General features: G+C 33.7%; 1 protein-coding gene across 1 annotated transcript in view; it reads right to left on the bottom strand.

Annotated features, from left to right (window-relative positions):
• The window catches only part of LOC140438392 (uncharacterized), an 802,897-nt gene extending 792,655 nt beyond the window's left edge, over positions 1–10,242 (bottom strand). Inside the window, exon 1 of the mRNA XM_072528074.1 lies at positions 9,927–10,242. Within this exon, the coding sequence (XP_072384175.1) occupies positions 9,927–10,082 (156 nt within the window). The 5' untranslated portion in view covers positions 10,083–10,242. The remainder of the gene's footprint in view (positions 1–9,926) is intronic.
• Positions 10,243–24,257: the final 14,015 nt, after the last annotated feature.

The following is a 24,257-nucleotide window of genomic DNA, read 5'->3' as shown; positions in this document are numbered from 1 at the left end:
TAATTTATAATTATTATGTTTTAGCACCACTAGCACACACGTGTGATCAATTTTATTGCGAAAACTTTTTTTGTTGTTGTGTCTCTAATAAAGCACGTTTTTATTCATGATATTTACGTATGTAACAATACCTATCCGTAATAAAAAATTAATATGACACTTGAAGATACCTGAGGTTTAAGAAATAAAGAGCATATTAGCAATCATAGAGCTAAAATTCAATTGAATATTGTACTCTACGAAGATTCTAATAAAATAGTACTATTAAAAAACTTGGTCCCAAGCCCGGATAAAGGAGGTGGGAAACTACAGCCAGGTTACCACTGATAGACTTTAAAACCATACAGCTCTTGGAAACAGGATTATGCCTCGGAACAGTAATGATTTCATTACGACGATTAAAGCGAGAAAGAGTACAACGAATTTATGGAAAACGAGAAATATACTTAGCATCAGTACTTGGAACGTAAAGTCTCTAAACACAAGAGAGCAGGAAATTACAAAAGAACTTGTAGAAAGAAATATAGATATATATGCATTACAAGAGACGAAGAAAAAAGGAAAGGGTCAAATTATGCTGGATGACTATCTGTTGATTTACAGTGGTGTTGCGAAAGAAACCAGGACCAAAGAAGGAGTCCCCCTATTAGAAAATGTTTACACCAAGTACAAGAATGTAAATACCTGAAAGAATAGTAAGTGTAAAAGTTAAACTGGATATCAAACCTCTGAATGAGATTTAGAGCAATATATCCACTATAGAACAACAGAGATAACACCACAAGGGCAAACTTCTACGAACACCTTCAGACTTTACATTACGGGTGATTTTAATGCATGTGTAGTTCCAGGAATAAAAGAGCGATTTAATGAAAATATTAGAAATGAAAACGGAGACGTTCTGACGGAACTCTGCAGCATAAACGAAACCGTATTAATAATACATTTTTCACTCACAAAGAACAATACAAATACACTTTTGAAAACAGTAGAGGACAAAGATCTATAATAGACTATATTCTGTCGAATAGGCTTCTGAAATCTTGGATATAATAGCATTAACATCAGCAGAAAAGGGAAGAGATCATAAATTGAAGAGTGTAAGTTTCAAAGGTACTAAGTGCCAAAACTTTTGATTTTGAGTTATTGCCAAAGAAAGGTTGTGCCATGTGCCATGCTCTACGTCCTAACAAAGGCGCTAGGTGTCATTCCTAATACTAAACTTTGTATAGGGACTGTAAGATGGCGCCAGCGGTATGTGCCTTGCATACAAATTGGTTATGTGCCAGACTGTCAAATTTATTATTATAAATTTTGTTGTGATTAAAGGGTACAGTTTGTTGCAATGAGTGAAGTGAAACCCCGAAGAAGTAATGGCACTGGCAGCTTTGGCAAGGAACAAACACAACATAGGGAGGCTGGCAAAGCATATAAAACTGGAAAACGTAAAGTAAAAGCGGCAAAACCGTTACCAACACAGGAGCTTTGTAACATAATCATGTTGCACTCTGTCTTACTTTTAATTTTAAGGTGATTTGTAAGTGCAAATTTAATTGTACAACTCTATCAGTTATCGCTACAGAAAATCCTTGTTTGAAAAGCTTCACCGAGAGACCACCAAAATTCAAGGTACCTACTTATCTGATGGGTCTTATGCAGCTCCTGCGGGTTAGGAGGCGCCAGCATGGTATATGAGGTTCCGAAAGATAGTAGACGTCAAACAACAGTAAGCTACACCCTACCCAATGAAGATGGAGCCTTTCCTTACGTGTGTAGGAATAAATTCATGAATACCCTTGCTGTAACAAGGAAAAAGCTGGAAGTTCTTGTAAATAAAAAGAAACTTGGCGAAACTTCTTTCTCAGATAATAGGACGTCTCACAAAAAATCGCTATATTCTGAAGATGATCGCTGTGCTATTAAAGAGCCTATTAATTAAATACCCAGCGATGTTGGTCATTATACGAGGGCAAAGTCCAGTAAAAATACGTAAGCCCGGACTTGAGTATTAATTAATAGACTGTTTAGAGCTTATTAAGAGCGATATCCAGATACTAAAGTAACTTAAAAATTCTATAGATCGGTTTTCAAACGCGAATTTCCAAATTTGTCTTGTTAACGACCTCGAATGGATACATGTCACACCTGTCATAGATTGTAGTGTCCACCGTATAAACAACGGTAGTAGCGATCAGTCAAAATGTGAGCTAGAACTTCACCAAAGGAAAGCCGAAAAGGCAAGAGGACTACTCAAGCAAGATGCAATAGATTTACAACAACCTGGTAGCAAGGTTTGCTGCTTATCCATGGATCTGGAACAGGCCATGTTTGTGCCAACGTTAGTTCTTTCAGATCTGTTCTACTTGTCACAGCTTTCCTGTTTCAACTTTGGAATACATGTAGGGGACACAATTAATGCCTCCATGTTCCTGTGGCACGAAGGATTCTCGTAACGAGGCGCAAACGAAATTGCGTCGTGCCTGCACGTTTCTTAAATAGTGGCTTTACTAACACGAAGGACATCATTATTTGGAGCGACAACTATGGTGGCCAAAATAAAAATAAATTTATTTCGTTTGTGTTGATGTTTTTGGTTTCTAATGGCGTATAAGATTCTATAAAGCAAAGATTTTTGGTAAGCAGTCACAGTTTCATGCCTTGTAATAGGGATTTTGCCCTGATAGAAAAACGGAAAAAAACTATGAAAGCATTCGTGACGGAGGATTTGATCAACGTTATTACTTCCGCAAGATACTTTCCACCTTTCGATGACTCCACATGAATAGCTTTGGTTTTTGGAACATTAAAGAGGCTGCTGAGAAAAACTACTAAGCTACAAGTAAGCAAATCAGTTAGGATACGTGTTTAAAAAGAGAATCCTATAAACATCAAAATCACTCATTCATTTTCAGAATTTGAATCTTGGCGTGAAAATAACATTTTAAAAAACAAGACGCTAAATGATTTGAAAAAAAATAAAGTTAGTGATAATGGGACCCGAAAACAAAGTATCAGCGAACAAGAAAAGTGCCTCCAATCAGTGATACCATAGGATACCAATTTACTAGGAGTAGTTTGAAACTGAAAAAGAAGACCCTGCTGAAAACCCTAACATGCAAAATAATGATATATTCCGTCTCATTACTAAAGAAAAATAAGTGGGCACTTAGCACCTTCCTATTTTAAAAAGAATTTTTTTCGTTTCGTTTGTTTATAACATTATTAAGTATACTTTTAGATTCAGTTTTCCGTTTTGTTATATACCGATTTTTTGCTAAAATAAACAAACAAAATTAATCCTTGCGTTTTCTTAACGTTTTTACTAAATATCTCAAAATGTTGGTTTTGGCGCTCATTTGAAAGTTCCATTCTTCAATTGGTATTGTGCAAAATCAGAATAAAAATACATATATGTGATAACAAAATACCAGAATACACCACAAAGATAAAAGTCGAAAGCTTACAGGATGACTCTACAAGATAGCTATTCTAATAAGGAAGAAAACAGAAAAAAGCAGAAATACATATCACAGAAAGTGATGAAGTCGAAGAAAGCCGTGCAAAAATTAAGTCCAATATCTTAGCCTCGGCCAAGGAACGTATTGGTGAAAGAAATATAAATAAAAATAAATCTTTCCCAAGGCGAAGAACCCCATGGTTTTGTACAGAAGTGAAGGAAAAATGAAAATTGAAAAAGAAAAGAAAAAAGCTTAACTGAAATACATGTCAACCACAACACAAGGAGCATACCATAATTACAGGACAATAAGAAACGAAACACATGGCCTTATAAGAAACATAGAAATGATCACTGGGAACGCTTTTCGAAATAAATCGAACATGATTTTTATGGTCTGCAAAAGGAAATATGGCGCTCTATATGAGGTCAAAGAACGGAAGTAAAGGAACTAATAAAACCAAAACACATTGAAAAGGATACAGGGATTGACTACCTAAAAAAGCTCTATGCAGAGGAAACAACAGAAGTTACCACAAATGAAAAACTTAATATAAATATACAGGGAGTTCTTAAAATACTAAAAAAGCTAAAGAACAGAAAAGCAGCAGGTAAAGACGGGATAGAAAACGAATTACTGAAATATGCAGCTATGACAGAACAATTACCAACATGAATTAATAAAATTGTAATAAAGCACAATAAAATACCGGAAGAATGGAGAACGAGCGAACGAATTCTACTATTCAAAAAAGGAGATGAGATAAAACACCCAGAAAACTAAAGAAGTATAAAACTTGTAAAATACTACTCTAAAACTTACAACTAAAATTTTACAAGAACTATTGAATCAGGGGATAGGTTTATCAGATGAACAACAGTAAACATAAACCAAATTAGTGAGAAATCACTAGCACCAGGGTATAATAAACCAGCATTTCTGTGTGTGATTGACTTAAATAAAGCGTTTGACAGTGTAAGACTCAAAGATGTAATCTATCTTCTGTATAATAGAAAAGTTTCCCTAAATATCATAAAAACTATTGAAAACATCTACCAAAACAACAAAATGGGAGTTAGAATAGATGGACAACTTACCAAAACCTATAGAAATAGGAGAATGGGAAACAAAGAAGCAAAAATACTCTCTCTCTCTCTCCTACGCAGACGACGCAACATTGATAACCCAAGATGAAGATAGTCTGCAAAGAGTGGTCCAGAGATTTAATATAAGAGCAAAAAAATTGAATATGACAACCTCATCTCAGAAAACTAAAACAATGCCAATCAGCAACCAGATGTAAAATAGAAATTGATGGTATCAGTATTGAACAAGTAATGGAAATAAAATACCTTGGAATTACACTGTCTAGCTATGGAGACCTGGAGAAAAAAGTGAGAGATCAAGTACAAAAAGCAAATAGACTTGCAGGATGTCTTAATAACACTATAAGGCGAAACAGATACATTAAAAAAAAAAGATAAACCCACACTACATAAAAGACAAAAATAATAGGTTTTCTTTAATTTTCTACCTTCTTGTCCATCCCTCCCCTATATACCTGCCACTGTAAAAATTTAATAAATAATTTGGCGTCTGTAATTAGATATGAATTAAAACTCAATAAATAAATTTTGTTTGTTAATTATATTGAAATTCAATAAAATTAGAAATTAAATGTAATTTTCAGAGTTTAAAATCATATATATACAGCGTGTTCCAACCAAAATTTGACCCCCTCAGAAACTCAGAAATCAAGAATTTTCCTCAAAATTTAAGAAAACACGTCAATTTGTATTGGAAGGGGGACGAATTTTCATGCAAAATTCATGTCAAATTTATCCCCCTACTGCCCCGCATCAACCCCCAGTTTTTTTTAATAGCAAGTGTGGTCGAGTGGCATATCATTTGAAAGGTAATTTTTTTCTCTATACAACACTGTGTTTTTTTTTTTAATTTAAGTAATAACTTTGAAGATAATTTTGGATTTTACTAATTTATGGGTTGAATACCACTGATAACAAGAAAAACATAAAATTTCACCAAATCAACCAATTAAATGTTCTTAGTGACCCCCAACACAATAATTCAATCAACCTGCAAATCTATATCAACACGCCACTGTGTTGAAGATAATTTTTTTTCTTTTTGTAAAAATATCACTTTTTCATATGAATTTTTTTTAAAAGATAATGAATCCTAAACATCTTTTATAGTGTTTACCAGGTTAATTTTGATTTGACATTTGTTAACGACTGATTAATCAGAGGTATTTTTGTAAATGCTAACAAAAATGGGATATTCTAGTGAAGAATGAATAGAATAGAATTAGTTAAGCTATACTATGGAAATAATCAGAGTGATAAGGCTACGGCAAGGATCTTTAATAGAAACCACCCAGAAAAAAATGTTAGTCACCAATACGTTAAACATTTAACTGATACGTTTAAAGCTACTAGTGACGTTAACAGCACAAAGCCCGAAGTAAACAGCCGAGTCTGAAATAAACCAGTTGAAATGGCGTTTTTGGGTCATTTACAAATGGAAATGGAACATAGTGGAGATACAAGAAATTAATGAAGAACAAAAAGTAGAACCCATAACAACAGAGGAACTAGAAAAGGCAATTGAAAGAGTTAAATTAGGCAAAGCACCAGGCAAGGATGATATCACCCCGGAAATGATAAAATTCATGGGAATAGAGGGAGTGGACAGCATGAAAGAACTAATGAATGATATCATAAAGAGAGCAGAAATACCACAGGACTGGAAGAAAGACATTATACTACCAATACACAAAAAGGGCGACAAGAGAAACTGTAATAATTACCGAGGTATTACTATATCAAGTATTCCTGGGAAGGTATTCGCAAGAATAATAGAAACAAGAATAAAAACCCAAATAGAACCAACTATGGAAGATACACAATGCGGATTGAGGAAGGACAGAAGCACGCAAGACCACATATTCACAATAAGACAAATAAGTGAGAAAGTAATCAATAAAAATAGAGAAATACATATATGCTTTATTGATCTGGAAAAGGCGTTTGACAGAATACAAAGAAAGGACGTATGGAGGACATTAAAGGAAAGAGGAGTTGACAGGATAACAATTCATGTAATAAAGGATATGTACAACAATAATACAAATACGGTGAGAACCAACAACGAGGAATCCGAAGAATTTACTACAAGTTAAGGCGTCAAACAGGGATGCGTGTTGAGCCCACTGCTGTTCTCAGTGGTACTGGATGAAGCAATAAAGAAAGCCAAGAGAAGAATGAGAAAACTAACATTAGGATACTGGCAAATGAAACAGACTCAACTATCAGAGCTTCTATTTGCAGACGACATGGTTTTGATAGCAGAAAACAGAGAAGACCTACAGAACAACCTTGAAATCCTAGAAGAAGAACTGTCAAACATAAATATGAAAATAAATACAGAGAAAACAAAAACAATGATAATTTCAAATAAGAGAAAGACACACGCAATACAATTAAACGGAAAACAACTAGAACAAGTGGAACATTTTAAATACCTAGGAGCAATAATTGAATCAAACGGTAAACAAGACATGGAAATAAATAAGAGAATGGGACGAACAGGAAGCTTATTTAACACTATGAAAACAACATTTTTGGGGAAAAAAGAAATACCGGAGAAGGTAAAAACGGCAGTCGTTAAATCAGTAGTTCTACAATCATATATAATAGCGAGTCATGGACATTGACTGGGAGACAAAAATCTCGAGTCAATGCTATGGAAATGAGGTTCCTGAGGAAAATAGCAAACAGAAAGAGGACAGACAAAATACGAAACGAAACAATCAGACAAAACCTAAAACTAGAACCAATAAACGAAAAAATAGTAGAGGGGCAACTAAGATGGTTCGGGCACGTGTGTAGAATGTCGAATGAAAAATTAACAAAACGAGTGTTTGAAACGAGAATGCAAGGGAAAAACAAACGAGGAAGACCAAGAGTTAGGTGGGTAGACGAAATCAGAAAAGAAGTTGAGAAGAAAGGATTGACATGGGAAAGTGCACGAAATCTAACACAAGACCGGATAGCATGGAGACAACAGTGCAAATCTTAACCCCACCAGCCTTACACCTAACGGTAGAAAGGCTTAGGACTAAGTAAGTAAGTAAGTACAAATGGATAATCGACAGTCTATCAGACAACTACCTCGTGAATCTGGTGTATCAGCATCTAGTGTTTATCGAATTATAAAATCTCATAAATTTCACCCTGATAAAATACTTTATCAATTAAACGAAGATGATCCTGATCGGCAGCTTTAATTTTGTGAAGAATTTAGTTAAATCATAAATAACAAGCAACATCGATTGTACAATACGTGTTTTTCCGACGAGTGTACTTTTATGTTACATGGTGAAGTTAATAGACATAATTTTCGTTATTGGAGTAACAGTAATCCTTACTTATTCATGGAAACACATACACAAACACCTCAGAAATTAAATGTATGGGTTGTCATTTTAGGCAATCACGTTATTGGACCATTAGTTCTTGATGGAAATCACAACCTATTTATTGATCCGCTGATCACTGATACATTTGAATCTGATAATAATCTTTTATGGGATGAAATGACTTTCCAACAGGACGGGGCACCTTATGATATACGCATGACAATTTTTGAATCAACGTTTTCCAGGACATTGAATGGGTAGAAGGGGTCCAATAGAGTGGCCGGCCCGGCCAGATCACCGGATCTTTCGCCTTTGGATTGTGTATGTGGGGATACCTAAAATCAAAAACATACGCCACTCGTCGAAGAACTGTGATAGAATGCTGATTATTGACACCAGAGGTATTTTAAAAACGTACGAAGAGGCTTATGCGTATTGTATTATTGTATGGAGGTCACAGGAGGTCATTTCGAACATTTAATTGGTTAATTTAATCAATTTTTATGTTTTTTGTTATTACTGATGTACAACCAATAAATTAGTTTATTGCGAAAGTATCTTCAAAATTATAAAATTAAAAAAAAATAAAGTTTCGTGTAGAGAAAAAAAATACCTTTCAAATGATGTGCCACTCGATCACACTTGCTATTTAAAAAAAAACCAGGGGTTGGTGCGGGGTAGTAGGGGGTTACATTTGAGGGCATAAATTTTGCATGAAAATTGGTCCCCCTTTCAATACAAATTGACGTGTTTTTTTTTTAATTAACTCTTGGTTTCTGAGGTTTTGGGGGGGGTCAAATTTTCGTTGGAACTTAAAACATACTGTGTATATATATATATATATATATATATATATATATATATATATATAAATATATATATATATATAAATATATATATATTTTATATATATATATATTTATATATATATATATATATATATATATATATATATATATATATAAATATATATATTATAAAGGGATAGAGAGATGAGTGAGTGACAAAATGTGAGCTAAGAAATTCAGGAGTGAAATAGTGCAAGGTGCAGTTGTCAAAGTAGAAATATCAGGAAGAAAGATAAATTGATAGGCAAAAGATAGGAAGAGGAGCAGAGAGGAAGGAAGATATAAAAGTATAAAGAAAGAGTTGGGGTATCTATTGGCACAATAAACGATTATGTACAAGATAACTCTATGATGTACTACAAATGAATTACATATTCAGACTATGGAATATGGAATAATGGTGAACACCTATCGAATAAACATTTCTATAGAAAGGCGCAAATCAGAATGGTAAGAATATCTCGTGACAAATCACCAACAGGGCGAAGAAGTATTGGAATACTAAAAAGCGCTGGTGTGGCAGTTTAGAAGATATCAAACAAGGAACAAGCACTTTGTCTTTAAGTAGAGTAATGAAGAAGAGAGGTTGGACTGCACACAATATCATGGATAAAAGCTGTAAGGTATTTTGTAATTTTAGAAAGCCTAGGAGAAAATATAAAAAGGAGCAATATGATAATAATCGCGTGGGAAGGTTAAATAAACAGACAACTACACAATAATGCAGTAGAAGTACAGGAAAATATTCTACAGTGCATGAAAATTGCAGTGCAACCAATGGGAAAACGTCTTCCCTCAACAATTCAGAGAAATAGTTTGCATTCCCGAAAACTGCTACGTCATTGTGGACAGATCAACAGTTCGTCAGTACTATATAAGAAAATATTATTATTGTTTCTGCATAGTTAACAACCTAGAAAAAATTATATTACAAAAACTACATTTTTCGCATTTTTATACCAATATTTACCAACTTTTAATTCAATTCCAAAAGTATGACAATCATATACATTTAAAGACAAAAGGTAATCTTACGATTTTAATTACGCTAGACCTTATGTAATAGTAAACAAAAATTGTGTTTACAAGTGAAAATTCAGAGAATTCCGGTAATTGCCATAAATACAATCATGTGGGAATGTACACACCCCCTTTTTAGTAATTGAGTGTCACTCTCACCTGGAGATCAGTATTTTTATTATCCCTATGAGTAGCAGCTCGTATAACACCACTTCTCCACCCCCACTCACTAATTTTTCCCGATTTTAACTTGCAAATTCCACTCACTGACAGAAATCTTTTACCAACTATCTCCTCACGACACTTGTATGCCATTTTCACTATTGGTAACTAAATTTTAGAATTGCACTGCACACAATTTTGTTTTTCTCACAAAAACGTTCGACATTTGGAAAACACAAAACACGGATTTTACGAAACTCGTAGCTCGCACGTCGATGTAAAGATTTTCCATTCTAGCCTAGTGTGCCGTGGATTCAAGACTTCGCGCTTGTTACTGACGGTTTCGGATGTCGTCGACTTGGGGAACGCCGTTGCCACCTAGTCTAATTTGGTTATACCGTTAGAGAAATTTAACCAAATTTTATGATCCACCTAATAATCACCTAATAATAGTTTCCTAAATTATTTTCTTGTGGCATGATTTTCACTGAATATTTTATATATGGGAATAAACATCAATTTACTGTAATAAAAATTATATTTTTCGTTTTCGTCATTCCGATTTCCAATCCGGAAATTGTTTTCAAAAAATCCTGAAATAAAACTGTGATTAATTTATATATACTGTAAAATATCATTTAAATTCTGACTTTAAATTAATTCAATTTTATTTAGTTACAGTTTTATTGTTATTCAGACCTTCTTATACCTAATATACAGGGTTGGCACACTCAAACCACTTTCCAAAGGATTAGAAATTACGAAAAAACTGTCAAGTAACTCTTCGTATTGCAAAACCTGTGACAAAATTCATGAATGTATGCAGCCGACACTTTAAGAAATCGGATTACTTTTTCCAGGTAAATCATATTTGATAGGAAATTTATTTAGGTAATATTATTTCAGCCTGGTTCTTTTTTAATCATTGAAATAGCATTTTACTGATTTTTTAGATGTGAGGATTGGTAAACGATTTTTAAAAAAAGGTTCTATTCCATCTGAGAATCTACCTATTCGATCTTTGGACAAAATTTTGTCCTCTTCACGAAGATCATCTCGAGAAGAAAGATCAAAACGAGCCAAACAAAGGCATCTACCTAGTACAGTAAACAAAAATTCGAAACCATTATTGCTTCAGCTATAACAACGTAGTTCTAGTGTTTGTTAATTTAAAAACTGACCTCACTTTTCTTTGCCTTTCTGTCGTATTTAGTGTCTCGGCAAACACATGTAGAAATTATTTTCAGATAACAGTGGAAGTTCTTTTATTTATTTATATACGGCATCCATTTACTTACAATTTTTACAAAGTTACACCTTAACAACAATAAATTATTAAAATAACAAACACCTCAGAATAATACAAACATATAAAAATAATACAGATGTACAACAAACTTATTGTAAGATACTTTTTAGTTGTTTTTTAAACAAACTAATTTTGGAGTCAAAAATATCCATTTGTCTTGGTAGGCTATTAGCACTCCGGACCAATCTTGTAGTTGGTTCATTGATACTATAATTAGTGTGGTGAAATGGCACTGAAAAGATTTCTGATTGTCTGTTGCTTCTACTAGGAACTTTAAGACTAACAAGCGATAAGAGTTGTGGACAATCTATAAAAGCATTGATAACTTTGTGTAAGAAACATAAATCTAACAATGTCCTCCTTGACTCAAGTGTTGGTAAGTTAAGACTATCTCTTACCGACTGATAGTTGTATTCCTCTCTCCTGTATCCACTCTTATAGGCTGCTAAACTCAAAAATTTATTCTGGACTCTTTCAATCTGTTGAATGTAACAGTGGTATGATGGGGACCACTGTTACTGATCCAAACTCCAGAATGGGTCTAACGAGACCACAATAAAGTTTTCTAAATGTAAACAAAGACAGGTCCACTGATGTGCGTTGGATAAATCCCAGCACTTTCATCGCTCTATTTGTTACTTGGTTGATGTGGCTTTCCCAAATCTAATACTTCATTTTTCGAGGCTAATGGCAAGTTATTTATGTAGTAAACAAATTCAATTGGATTTCTTTGCCTTGAGAATGTCATTTTATGACATTTGTTTATATTGAGTGACATTTTGTTTAAAGTGCACCAATCATAAAACGATTTAAGATCTTCCTGTAATATAGCAGCATCATTCCAAGATTGAATTTTTCTAAACAGTTTTACATCGTCAGCAAACATAAGAACACTACAATTTTTGATTTGTTGTACTAAATCAACCAGAAAAAAACAAAACAAAACAGGGCCACAATGGGAGGCTTGTGGCACGCCCGATGGAACTGTTATTTCAATTGAAGTGTCACTTCCCAAGTTAACTGCCTGCGTACGGCCACTAACAAATTCTGTAATCCACTGAAGAAGGAATCCAAAATACCCAAAGCTCTTAGTTTTTGTAAGAGAACCTCATGGTTTACCCGATCAAATGCTTTGGAAAAGTCAGTATAGATTGAGTCAACCTGGAATCCCTCTTCAAAGCTGTTGTATATATGATTGACATACAAAACTAGGTTGGCATCTGTTGACCTCCCTCTCATTAAGCCAAATTGTTCAGGATTAAAAATGCTTCTAAAACTCCATATCAGTTTCTTACTAACCAAACAATCAAGCAACTTGGGCAGCTCTGACTAATTACAGACAGCTCGATAGTTTGATATATCGTTCCTTGCACCCGATTTAAAAATCGGCTTTAAAAAACTTTTCTTTCAGAGACTGGGAAAGCTACCAGTACCAAGTGATCTGTTAAAAATAAACAAAATTGGTTTTGTAAGTACACATATACATTTTTTCAGAAAATAGGCTGGGATTCCATCCGGCCCTGCACATAATCGGTTTTTACAACTTGCAATAGTATCATAGACCTCAGTTGCTGTAAATATTATAGAACTCAAACAAATTGAACTGTCAAAATTAAAAAAGGTAAAGTATCTTTTTGTTTATCTGAGTAGAAAGATGAGAAATATTCTGCGAACATATTGGCAGAGTCCTTGATATTTACGCTAACCCTATCATTATAGACCATTCTGGATGGTATATTATACCCATTTCTTTTGTTTTTAATATAAGACCAAAAATATTTTGGATTATCGGAAATGTTATTTCGTATCCCATCTAAATACTGTTTCTGACAGTCCGCTCTTAAAATTTCAAACTGGTTCCTTAAAGCCACAAAACGGTCATAATCATCTTTCTGAAGTATTAAAACCTGCAATCTCCTGGCCAGGAAAAGAAGAGATTCAAAATAGGATACCTGTTAGTTTTAAGAAATTTTCTAAAACAAGACTTATTTTAGACTGCACAGAATTACTTTTACAAAAAAGCAAGTGTCTCAAGTGTCGTGGAATGACATTCTCACTACAAAGGGGACCACACATTAAAAGTTATCATTGGAATAGCACCATCTGGTTTAATTACATTTGTAATACATCATTTTGTACCCATTAAAAAATATAAAACATCCACATATCCTAATTGGTATAACTGTGATCTAAAATCGTTAATATTAAAAAAGAAAACTGCTCATAAAACATTTAAATAGACAGGTAGGGAGGAAGATTATAATATATTTTCAAGTATTAGAACTCAGCGTAAAGAACTTACGAATTCACTATATAAACGACATGTTCAGGAAACTGAAAACAATATATCTGAAAACCCTAGATCATTCTGGAAATTTATAAATAGTAAAAGAAACTCACATATGTTACCATCAGTTATTAAGTATTATAATTATACTGGGGAAAATAGTCAAAAAATCGTTGATATTTTTTCGAACTTTTTTTCAACTGTCTACAATGATCAGTTAATCAAATTCCTATTTTTAAATTTAAGAAATCTGCGAATGTAAGCAATTATGTTGTTGACATTAAGGAAATAATTGATGAGATTCTGAGTAGCCCGTGGAAACTTACCAAGGGACCTGACGAAGTTCCATTGTATTTTTTTAAAAAATGTGTATATACTTTGGCAGAACCAATACACCATTTATTTAACCTATCACTAACATCAGGGATATTTCTCGATTTCTGCAAATCTAGTTTTTTAAAACCAATATTTAAGTCTGGTCAGAAAGATAAAGCTGAAAATTATCGTGCAGTTTGTATACAGTCAGAGTTACCAACACTATTAGATTTTTTTGTAAATAGAATGTTAAGTCTTGATTGTAAAAACATAATAATTGGTGAACAACATGGTTTTAGCTAAGGTAAATCCACAGTTACAAATCTCGTGTATTATACAAATTTTATCATTAACTCAAGTCTGATTCTCAGGTCGATTCAATCTATGCTTATTTTTCAAAAGCTTTCGATAGAGTCAATCATGAGATCTTGATTGCCAAACTTTGTGACTATGGCATTAGCGATAATATCTCAAATTGGATTAAACATTATTTGTCTAATCGTTCTCAAATGGTTAAATATGGTAGTTTTTTGTCAAAACCAATTCATATAACATCAGGTGTTCCACAAGGTTCTCATTTGGGTCTACTGCTTTTTAATATATTTGTTAACGATGTACAAACAGTAATTATAAAAAAAAAGTTCGTCCCAAACCCTTCTTTCAGTGCGTCATAGTTGATCGAATTCTCTCTAACACATTAAGCTAGAAGTGACAGAAAAAAACGTGAGTCTGTGATTATTATACGTAAAACTTAGAAAATTATTTATCGTAAAGCTAATTCTACTTACGGATGTATAATTGGTTGGAGTTTAGAATACGCTAAATAGATATCCAATTAATGATGCGCATAAATATATTTTGACGTAGATTGTCTCGATCATGACAGTACTTTCACAATGTCAACTGATAAAATGATAATTGTCATTCCAGCATAGTATTATCAGCCATTTTACAGTGAAAATTTAATTTTATATTTATTTTCATAAAAATATTTTAAATGTGCCGAGATATATCGAGAAAGAACAAAGACTAATATTAAAATTATAAAATTATTTTCAATTAGAAAAAGAGAGATTACGATCCTGCAACTGTCAAATTTAACTAAAATGTCATGCAATAATTCTCGACATTCTTAAAATCCTATATGACGTCAAAATTAGTGACGCACTGAAAGAAGGGTTTGGAACAGACTGTAACTCCGACCAATTTCTCTTATTCGCTGATGACATAAAAATCTTCAGATCTATTGCTTGCCTCTCTTATTGTGAATGTTTGCAGTTGTCCTTAAATAATTTTTCACGTTAGTGTGAAGTAAATGTTTTAAACTTAAATCTAAAAAAATGTTTTAAAATCACGTTTAGTAAAACGCAGGCTTCTTTTAATAATAATTACACACTTATTGGTACTGTTCTGCAAGATATACGTCAGGCACGGGATTTGGGTATAACACTGGATAGAAAATTGAACTTTAATGATCATATAATGACATAACTTCACGTGCCATTAAAATGTTAGGATTTATCCAGAGAAATTCAAAGGACTTTTCGGTTTTTACGTTTAAAATATTATACTGTTCGCTAGTGCGATCAATTATAGAATACTGTTGTATTATAATATGGTGTTCTTTTTATAATATCAGAAAACTCAATTAGAAAAAGTTCAAAACAGATTTTTAAGGATATGTGATTATAAAATTGGTTTAAGACGTGGATATTAAAATTACAGTTATATTCTTAATCAACTTAAAATGAACAAATTAGAGACAAGAAGAGCTGAATTCGAATTATATTTTTTACACAAGTTTCTAAATGGATTTATTAATTGCCCTGAAATTTTGGGTTTAATCTCATTTAATATACCTATGAGAAGAACCCGTAATTCTGACCTGTTTTTTGTAGATTCACATTCTACTACTTGAGACTATGAGAGCAAGAGTGGGCTAACCAACATTTTGTTGATAATTGAGTTATAGATTGCAATCACTTCTAACGACCTAAAGTTTTAAAGCAAAACCGGTCTAACCAACATTTCCGTATATTATAACATAAATCTCTCCAGTAAGGTGATTTTGCGTTATAGAAAATAACAAAAATTTTAAAACACGAATGGGCTAACCCACGAAGTTGTGAAATAGACCAAAATTGTTCAATACATAAATATGTAAAACAATGCAAGAGTGGGCTAACCATCCTCTTGTACGATAGACCAGTTTTAACTGCTAATCAAGGGTACGTATCACACAATCTAACCTTCCAGTGAATAGATGTTTGTGTTAAGGTGGAAATTAGACTGTGTAGTGCAGTTCCTTTCTTTTTAATCGTACCCTCTATTTGCACTTGGAGATGCGCTATGGTACATGGTACCTACCTACGTGTTCTGCGTTTGTTATTCTCAGTAACGGGAGATGGTAAAAAAATCACAAACTGGAGTTACACCCCGGGATAAAGGAGGACAAAGTACATCAGCAAATAAAACATGTGACGACAAAACTACTGAAGTACAAGAATTCATTAGCAAATTTCCCACATACGAATCACATTATACGAGGCATAAAAGTGAACATAGACGTTATTTTGCACCAGATTTGAGTTTAGGAATCCTTTATAACTTTTACAAAGGAGAACAAACTAGTAATCCTGTCTCATTCCACATATTTCGAAAAATATTTAATACCCAATTTAATATTGGATTCCATGCACCAATTACGGATTCGTGCAAAAAATGTGATTTGTATAACAATAAAATAAAGATCTTGTATAACAGTTCAAGCAGAAAAACGTGAATTTGAAGTAACACTAGAGGTTCACCAACGAAAAGCAGACCGTACTAGATGTGGTATGAAACAAGATGCAGAGTATGCAAAACAAAATCCTGAAGAAATTACAGTGATTGCATTTGACTTGATGCGAACGTTGCCCACACCAGTTATCAGCACTGGAATTTCTTACTATAAACGCCAGTTGTGGACTTACGTCTTAAGAGTCCATAATTTGGCTACAAATAACGCTCATATGTATGTTTGGAACGTGAACCTCAAGAAATAGGATCCTGTTTACTGCATTATTTTAAAAATGTTGTTACAACAAAAAACATTAAAATGGCCGTCCTTTGCGATTTTATTGTGTCACATCCTGATATTGTGGTGGAAAATATTGATCATAAGTTTTTAGTCAGCTGGCATTCTTACCTTGCCTGTGACCAAAATTTCGAAGTAATAAGTAAGCAAAAAAATTGTTTTAAAGATATCTACGTACCTGAAGACTGGATAAAGGTAATAACACATGCACGAAAAAAAGCACATTTTACGGTAATAAAGATGACAGAAAACGATTTCTATTCTACTAAGAAGTTAGAAAGAAATATAACAAATCGCAAACTTGATACACAAAAATCAAAAGTCCCATGGTTACAGATTCAATGGTTGCAATACAAGAAAACAAATCCATTTACAATTTACTACAAATACAGCAATAATGCAGATGTTCTATTTTACTCACTAGATCTCAAAAAGAGGACATCCAGGGAAATACTTCAACTAGATTATTTTTATCCCGATGGACGTCCAATAACCGAAGCAAAAAAAAGAACTTTTGGAATTACTTTCATTTATACCTCCAATACATCATGGATTTTACACAAACATCAGAACAATAAGATCCACTATACAGCGAGAAGAAAAGTTCATTAACGATGAAGATTAAGTATTTTTGTTAGTTTGTTTTTTAATAAAGCACATTTTCAACATTGATATTGTTTAATTGTATTGTACTCTAGGTCTAATCCACATTCCTATTAAAATTTTTGAGGGCACACTGATGCAAAAGCGGTCTAATCCACAAAAAGAGCCTAAATTTATATATTTTTGTTAAATATACTGCAAGATCTTCGAGTTTTTTGTTATTAGTTAATGATTTGTAAACAATGACTACTTTTGGCATCATATTTTAATTTTATAAAATTTCAAAAAACGCATATTCTTGGTTCATGTAAATCCATTATTCAATATTTGAGGTTAGCCCACTCTTTCTCTCATAGCCTCAATTATGGACTTAATGAAGTTATTTCTAGGATGTTACGTACCGCGAATAATTACCAAACAGATTTAGAAATATTTAATACTTCAACTGCATCATTTAAAAAACATGTTAAAAAACTGTTGTGGCTAGCCTACGTATCTTACTGTATTTTATACATATTCTACAAAAACTGAAAAAGGGTTTAGCCCGTCAACAAATAAATAAATAAATATTTATGGTGGCCGTATCTCAAACAAAGAAATTTTTATTCAATCAAGATTATTGGACAAATTGACACCAAATGAGTATGCTATAATTGTAGATAAGGGCTTTTTGATAGAAAATGAATGCATTGAAAAGAAAATCGAACGAATAAGAATTTTTGGGAAAAGGAAAACAATTATCAATGCAAGATGCTCTTTGTACTGCTGAAATTGCTTCAGCAAGAGTAAATGTTGAACGAACTATACAACGGCTAAAAATTTTTAAATTTCTTAAAGCAAGAGTTAATTTATTCCTAGTTCCTTATACGAACTCTGTTATAAATATTATTTCAGGTATTGTTAATCTTTCTGCACTAATACTTGGTAATGATAAATATTAATTTATATTTGTATAATATCTAAATTAACAGATCGGAGTGTAGTGAAGTGTAAATATTTTTTCCAAGTAAAAGTACCTATAAGGAATGAAACAATCTTTTAAAATTTTAAGATTTTTATTTATATAATGGGAATGAAACTGATAATACATTGTAAAAATATACGCCTACCAAAACGTTTAACATGTTTTGTATAAATTCTACATCAAATAGTACTTTGATAATAAGTTTGGACTTATCGAATGGTTTTTCTTTAATTAAAGTAATATTATTTTCCTCAATTATGCATAAAAATATTTAAGGTCACGTAAAATTGATTGCACAGATTTTGTTTTGCCTGTCAGAGGGCACTTTATTTCTACACAACATTTTCCTGAAACAATTCTATCGACATTTACTGCCAGCCATGGTACATCATCTTCTCCTTCTTCTTCAGCCTTAAGTAATCCAACTTTTAGGCTCCCAGGCTTTTAGGCTATGGGGGAGGCATAGGCCTCCCCCAAATCAATCCAGTGTTTTCTATTTTGTGCCACTTACTTCCAGTTGTGTCCTCCGATCTTCTTAATGTCATTAGCCCATCTCATTTGTGGTCTTCCTCTGCTCCTCTTTCCTAACCATGATCTCCGTTGTTGTATATTGTGGTTCCATCTTGTATCCTTTAGTCGGGCATTGTGTCCTGTGAAGCTCCATTTTAATTTGGCAGCATGTTCTCTTTTACTTTCGTTTTGCTTCTAATGTATTTGTTTGTTTTTTCCCGTCTCGCCCCGAGCATTGATCTTTCCATCGCTCTTTGTGCCTTTACTATTTTATCCATATTAGACTTAGTGAGTGTCCACGTCTGTGAGCCATATGTGAGTATAGGGAGGATACACTGATTGTAAATTCGGGTTTTCAAATATTGTTCTAGTTTAGTGCTTTTTAAGATCCAACTCAGTTTTCCATATCCTGTCCACGCTAACCTTATTCTTCTGGTAATTTCGGCAGTTTGATTTTCTTTGTTAACTTTCATTATCTGTCCCAGGTTACTGTTTCGCTTACTGTTTCTAAATTTATGTCGTTCAACGTTATTTTTCTAATGTTCGGTGTATATCTCATTATTTTTGTTTTATCCAAGTTCATCTTAAGACCTACTTTTTCTGAAGCTTGAAATAGTTGCGTCATCAAGGTCTGTAGTTCTTCGAAACTTGTAGCGAATATTACAATGTCATCAGCGTATCTCAAATGACTCAGTTTTCTTTCATTATCATTTATTTCTTTATCTGCTCAGTTAATGTCTTTGAACACGTCTTCCAGTCCAAGTGTTAATAGCATTGGTGAGATAACATCTCCCTGGCGAACTCCTCTGTTGATTGGTATAGCTTTGGTTTTTGCATCTATTTGTATTTTCATTGTAGCTTTCTTGTAAATATTATGTATGAGCATTCTGTATCGGGAGTCTATCCTGCAGTTGTTCAAAGCTCTCTCTATTGCCCAAAGTTCTATGGAGTTGACTGCCTTTTCATAATCAACGAAGCCAATGTATAAGTTCAAGTGATATTCATTGGCTTTCTCTATTAGCGTTCTGAGTCTAAGAAGATGATCCGCTGTACTGTAACCCTTTCGGAATCCTGCCTGCTCTACCGGTTGATATCTATCCAGCTTCGACGTTAACCTGTTAGTTATTACTCTCATAAACGGTTTGTACATTTGGGACAGCCGGGAGATTGGCCTATAGTTTTTCAAATCTCCCCTATCTCCCTTTTTGAAAAGAAGTATTGTCAAACTTTCATTTCAATCATTTGGGACTTCTCCTTTCTGAAGACATTCGTTGAAAAAATTTTTCAATTCTTTGAGAATAATTTCACTCCCCTCCTTCAACGTTCCATCTGGGCCCGGAGCCTTATTGTTCTTTAGTTGTACCATAGCTTGTTTTATTTCGAAGGATTCTATGTTAGAGAGTATTTCTGAGTTGACATTCGTTATCTTTCTCTTAAGATCTTCCTTTGCAGTGTTATCTGGGTTCTTCTTTGAGGAATACAAATAACGGTAAAATGTTTGAGTAACTTTTAGGATTTCGTTCTTTTTTCTTGTTTCTTTTCCATCTTTATCCTTCAATGAAATTATTATAGGCTTTCCTAAGGTTGATGTTAAGCATTTCAGGCCTCGGTTCTTTTCTATTATTTTTTTACCTTGTTGTCATTGTAGATCCTTAGATCTTCCTTTACTCTCTTCTTTATTTGTTTATTTAATTCTTTGAAACCATTGGTGTTTCGCTTTCCTTCGCTTAAAAATGTGCGTCTCTTTTCCATCAACCGTTTTGTTCTATCACTTATTCTGTCTTCTTTATTTTTCGTTTTCTTTGCAACAGGCAGTCCTACTTTCAAGAGTTTTCGTTGCATTTTTTTATTAATTGTGTTCATGTCGGAATATTCTTATGTTCTACAAGTTATTTTCTTAAGACTTTTCTGTACTCATCTCCCTTCTGTCGTATTTTAGTTTGATCTATCTAATTACAATAATTATGTGGCCTGTTTCTACTGGTTTTCGTCTGTTTAACAAGAATCCTTGTTCTTAAAAGGCGATGATCGCTGCCAGTTGTGAATCGATTGAGAGCAGTTATATCTTCAAAAATGTCTTTGTTCCCACATAAGAAGTAATCGATCTCGTTTTTTGTCTTTTTATCAGGAGATATCCACGTCCATTTTCGGTTTGCTGGTTTCTTGAAGTATGTGTTCATGGCATATAAATTTTGTTGTTCTAAGAAGTTATATAATTTTTCTCCTCTTTCATTTCGTCTGCCATAACCATGCGTCCCTATTTTAGTTTCAGTATTTTCTTTTTGTTTACCTAATTTTGCGTTGAAATCTCCCATAATGATAGTATACTTTGTATCACTTTCTTCTAATGCCGTTGTCAAATCTTCGTAGAACATTTCAACTACCTCTTCCTGATGTGTTGTTGTGTGAACATACACTTGTATAACCTTGATCCTTGGTTTTGTTATCTTCTTCTTCTTTTGGCATCATAACCCTGGATGGGTCTTTGCCTGTCTGGCTATGTCCTTCCATTCAGATCTCTCTTGTGCCCTTCTTCTCCATTGTCTTATGTTCATTGTTTTCAGGTCGTCTTCCACGTCATCCAACCATCTCGTTCTGGGCCTTCCTTTTTTTCGCCTTCCTATGGGCTTCCATTGTAACATTTTCTTTGTTGTTTTTGCATCGTTTTGTCTCTGCACATGTCCCAGCCATGACAGTCTTTGACTTTTCACAAATCTTACAATGTCATAACCTTTATTTAACTCATTAATCTCGTCGTTTCTCCTGATTCTCCATGTGCCATCTTCCTCTTATACCGGGCCATATACTTTCCTCAGTATTTTTCTCTCGAATGTCCTGAGTTGGGCTTCATCTTTTTTCGTCATTACCCAAGTTTCACATCCATAGGTTACTACGGGTTTAATCAGTGTTCTGTAGATAGTCATTTTGGTTCTTTTGTCTAATAATTTCGATGTCATCAATGGTTTTATTATCTAGGTCTATTAAAATATAAGCTAGTCTATCAGAAACGCTTTTATATGTAAAAATGTATGGTGTGAGATACTTTTTGACAAGAAATCCGACTCCACCATATGTTTTGTCTATTTTCCCTGTATAGTACAGGCGACTTCCAGAGTTTAGATGCATGCCTTGTTCGACTCTTCTTTTCACTTTTGACAGTTCTACAATATTCCACTTTATCTTGGATAGTTCTTCTTCTAATTCGTAGACCTTTTTATCTTTAGCCATAGATTTGATGTTGTATGTGGAGTAGTAACTGTTTTTATTTGTTCGTATCTATTTTGGTGCATTTTGTTGAGCTTGTGCCTACCCAGAATCCGTGAGGCTGACCGGTTTGCCGCTGTGGGATTCTGAGCTGCTAGCTGAACCCACCTGGGGTATCGTCCCATTTTGTTTCAAGTTCAACATGTTCTGTTTTGAGGGGTATATTGGCATTAAAACACCACGCTTGCCGGACGGGTTGGTGAGTGTTCGCAGTATCACAGCCGGTTAAATCAGTATTTGATTTTCACCTGCGACTTTGTGGTACCGCACCTGTCAGGAATTGTATTCCCCAGCCACGGGCCAGTAATGACACAGCTGCTGACCTGTGTCATGTCTTCCGTTGATCCGCGTGTACTTATTTGGCGAAGCCTTATTCATTCCTGTCCTGCATATCAACAGGAACGTTCCCTATCAGCCATCGAGACGCGCCGTGTCGGGGTTGAGGACTTCCCCGTCCAGTCTGTCTTGCACAAAGTACTCAAATCAAATAATTATTTTAAACATAAGAAGAGTCATTAACATTACTTCCATGACGATCTTCGATTACAGAATTTGGATCTCAGCATTATCAGTAATGTTTTCAAACAAGCGGTTATAATAACCTTGGTCATTTTAAGGTACATATTTTCGTACTAAGTCTCTTAAATTCCTAGTTTTTTAAGGTTTATATCCAAGGACTTTGAGTATGCTTTATTATTAGGCATTGGGAATGCTATATCTCCTTTTTAGTTCATTAAAAATTTTGCGGAAATAAGAAATCCCGAACTTACACAGCATTTAATAAACTTTTATTATAATTTTTTGTATACCCCATTAATCTATAGGTTGATATAGCAAACTTTTCTTTTGGTCCTTTGGGGTCTTATTTAAAAAGTTTTTTAAAATGGTCGGAAAAGTTTAGGATCATCTCTTGTTCTACAGGAACCATCTAAAAATTTTTCAACTAACTTTATCCATTCTGAAGGTAGATATATTCTTTCCTTCTTCCTTTTGTTTTTTTCTATGAGTCTAAATGACCTATCACTTGGTAGAAAACTGTGTTCTGGTTCGGGGTACTGGTGATATATTTGACTAATTTTTTCGTTTTCATTTACCAAAGTAAACAGATATTTTACTAACGTTTGATTTTTGTTCTCTGCAAATGCATTGTCCGAAAAAATGTATAGCTTACTTACTGAACCAGGCAAATATGTGTGTATATAATGATCAAGACAGGATAGTTATCTCGACAGGATAGTGATTTCGTTACTTCCTTTCTTAGCGGTCTGCTCATCATACACATAAAAAGTTGACGTGCCTAATTTTCCCGAATGAATAGAAAAATTATATTCCCAAAGTTGCCTTTTAAAAAACACATCTCGTTCTGAAAGATGAGGTAAAGGCAAATTCTGCTGAAAGTCGAAACATAATATTTCGATGGACTCGTCTTCTTTACTGAGAATAGTAACTTCTTTTACTTTTGTGTAAAACATTTCAGATTTACGAATATCGAGGTCTTTTTTACTCAGACGTGCTTTTTTCTGTTCAGGATCTTTCTCGGCAAATATAAGATTTTGTAATCTGTCGCAAGTTTGACATGTGAGACCTCGGAGTTCCGAAACTAATTATGGTTTAATACAAAACTGCGATTGTAGAAGTCATACGTAATTTTTGGATGGGCTTCTTTCCCCGTTTTTATTACCTGGAAAATTTCATTTTCATACTTCTCTAAGTACAGCTTATGCATCTTCGAAATATTTAACTCTGCAGGCACAGAAAACTTTTTTCCCGGCTATAATGGGAACTCCGCCTTTGGTAATATTTCCTCTGGCATCTGGTTAGGTCAATTCGTGTGTTTTTCTTTCAGGTAGTGCAGATATCTCAGTTTTTCGTAGTAAATATTTCATTTCGTTTAAGAGAGTAGGGTTTAATTTCTAATTCAACCTTTGTTGGCCATATGGCCATAACATATTTAGTTACACTAGGCAAAATTGGATCTAATTTTGTTTCTTTTCTTATCA

This window comes from Diabrotica undecimpunctata, chromosome 4, assembly GCF_040954645.1.
Source record: "Diabrotica undecimpunctata isolate CICGRU chromosome 4, icDiaUnde3, whole genome shotgun sequence".
Lineage (NCBI taxonomy): Eukaryota > Metazoa > Arthropoda > Insecta > Coleoptera > Chrysomelidae > Diabrotica > Diabrotica undecimpunctata.
Note: the sequence above shows the minus strand (reverse complement) of the source record. Positions and strands in the feature narration are given on the sequence as shown.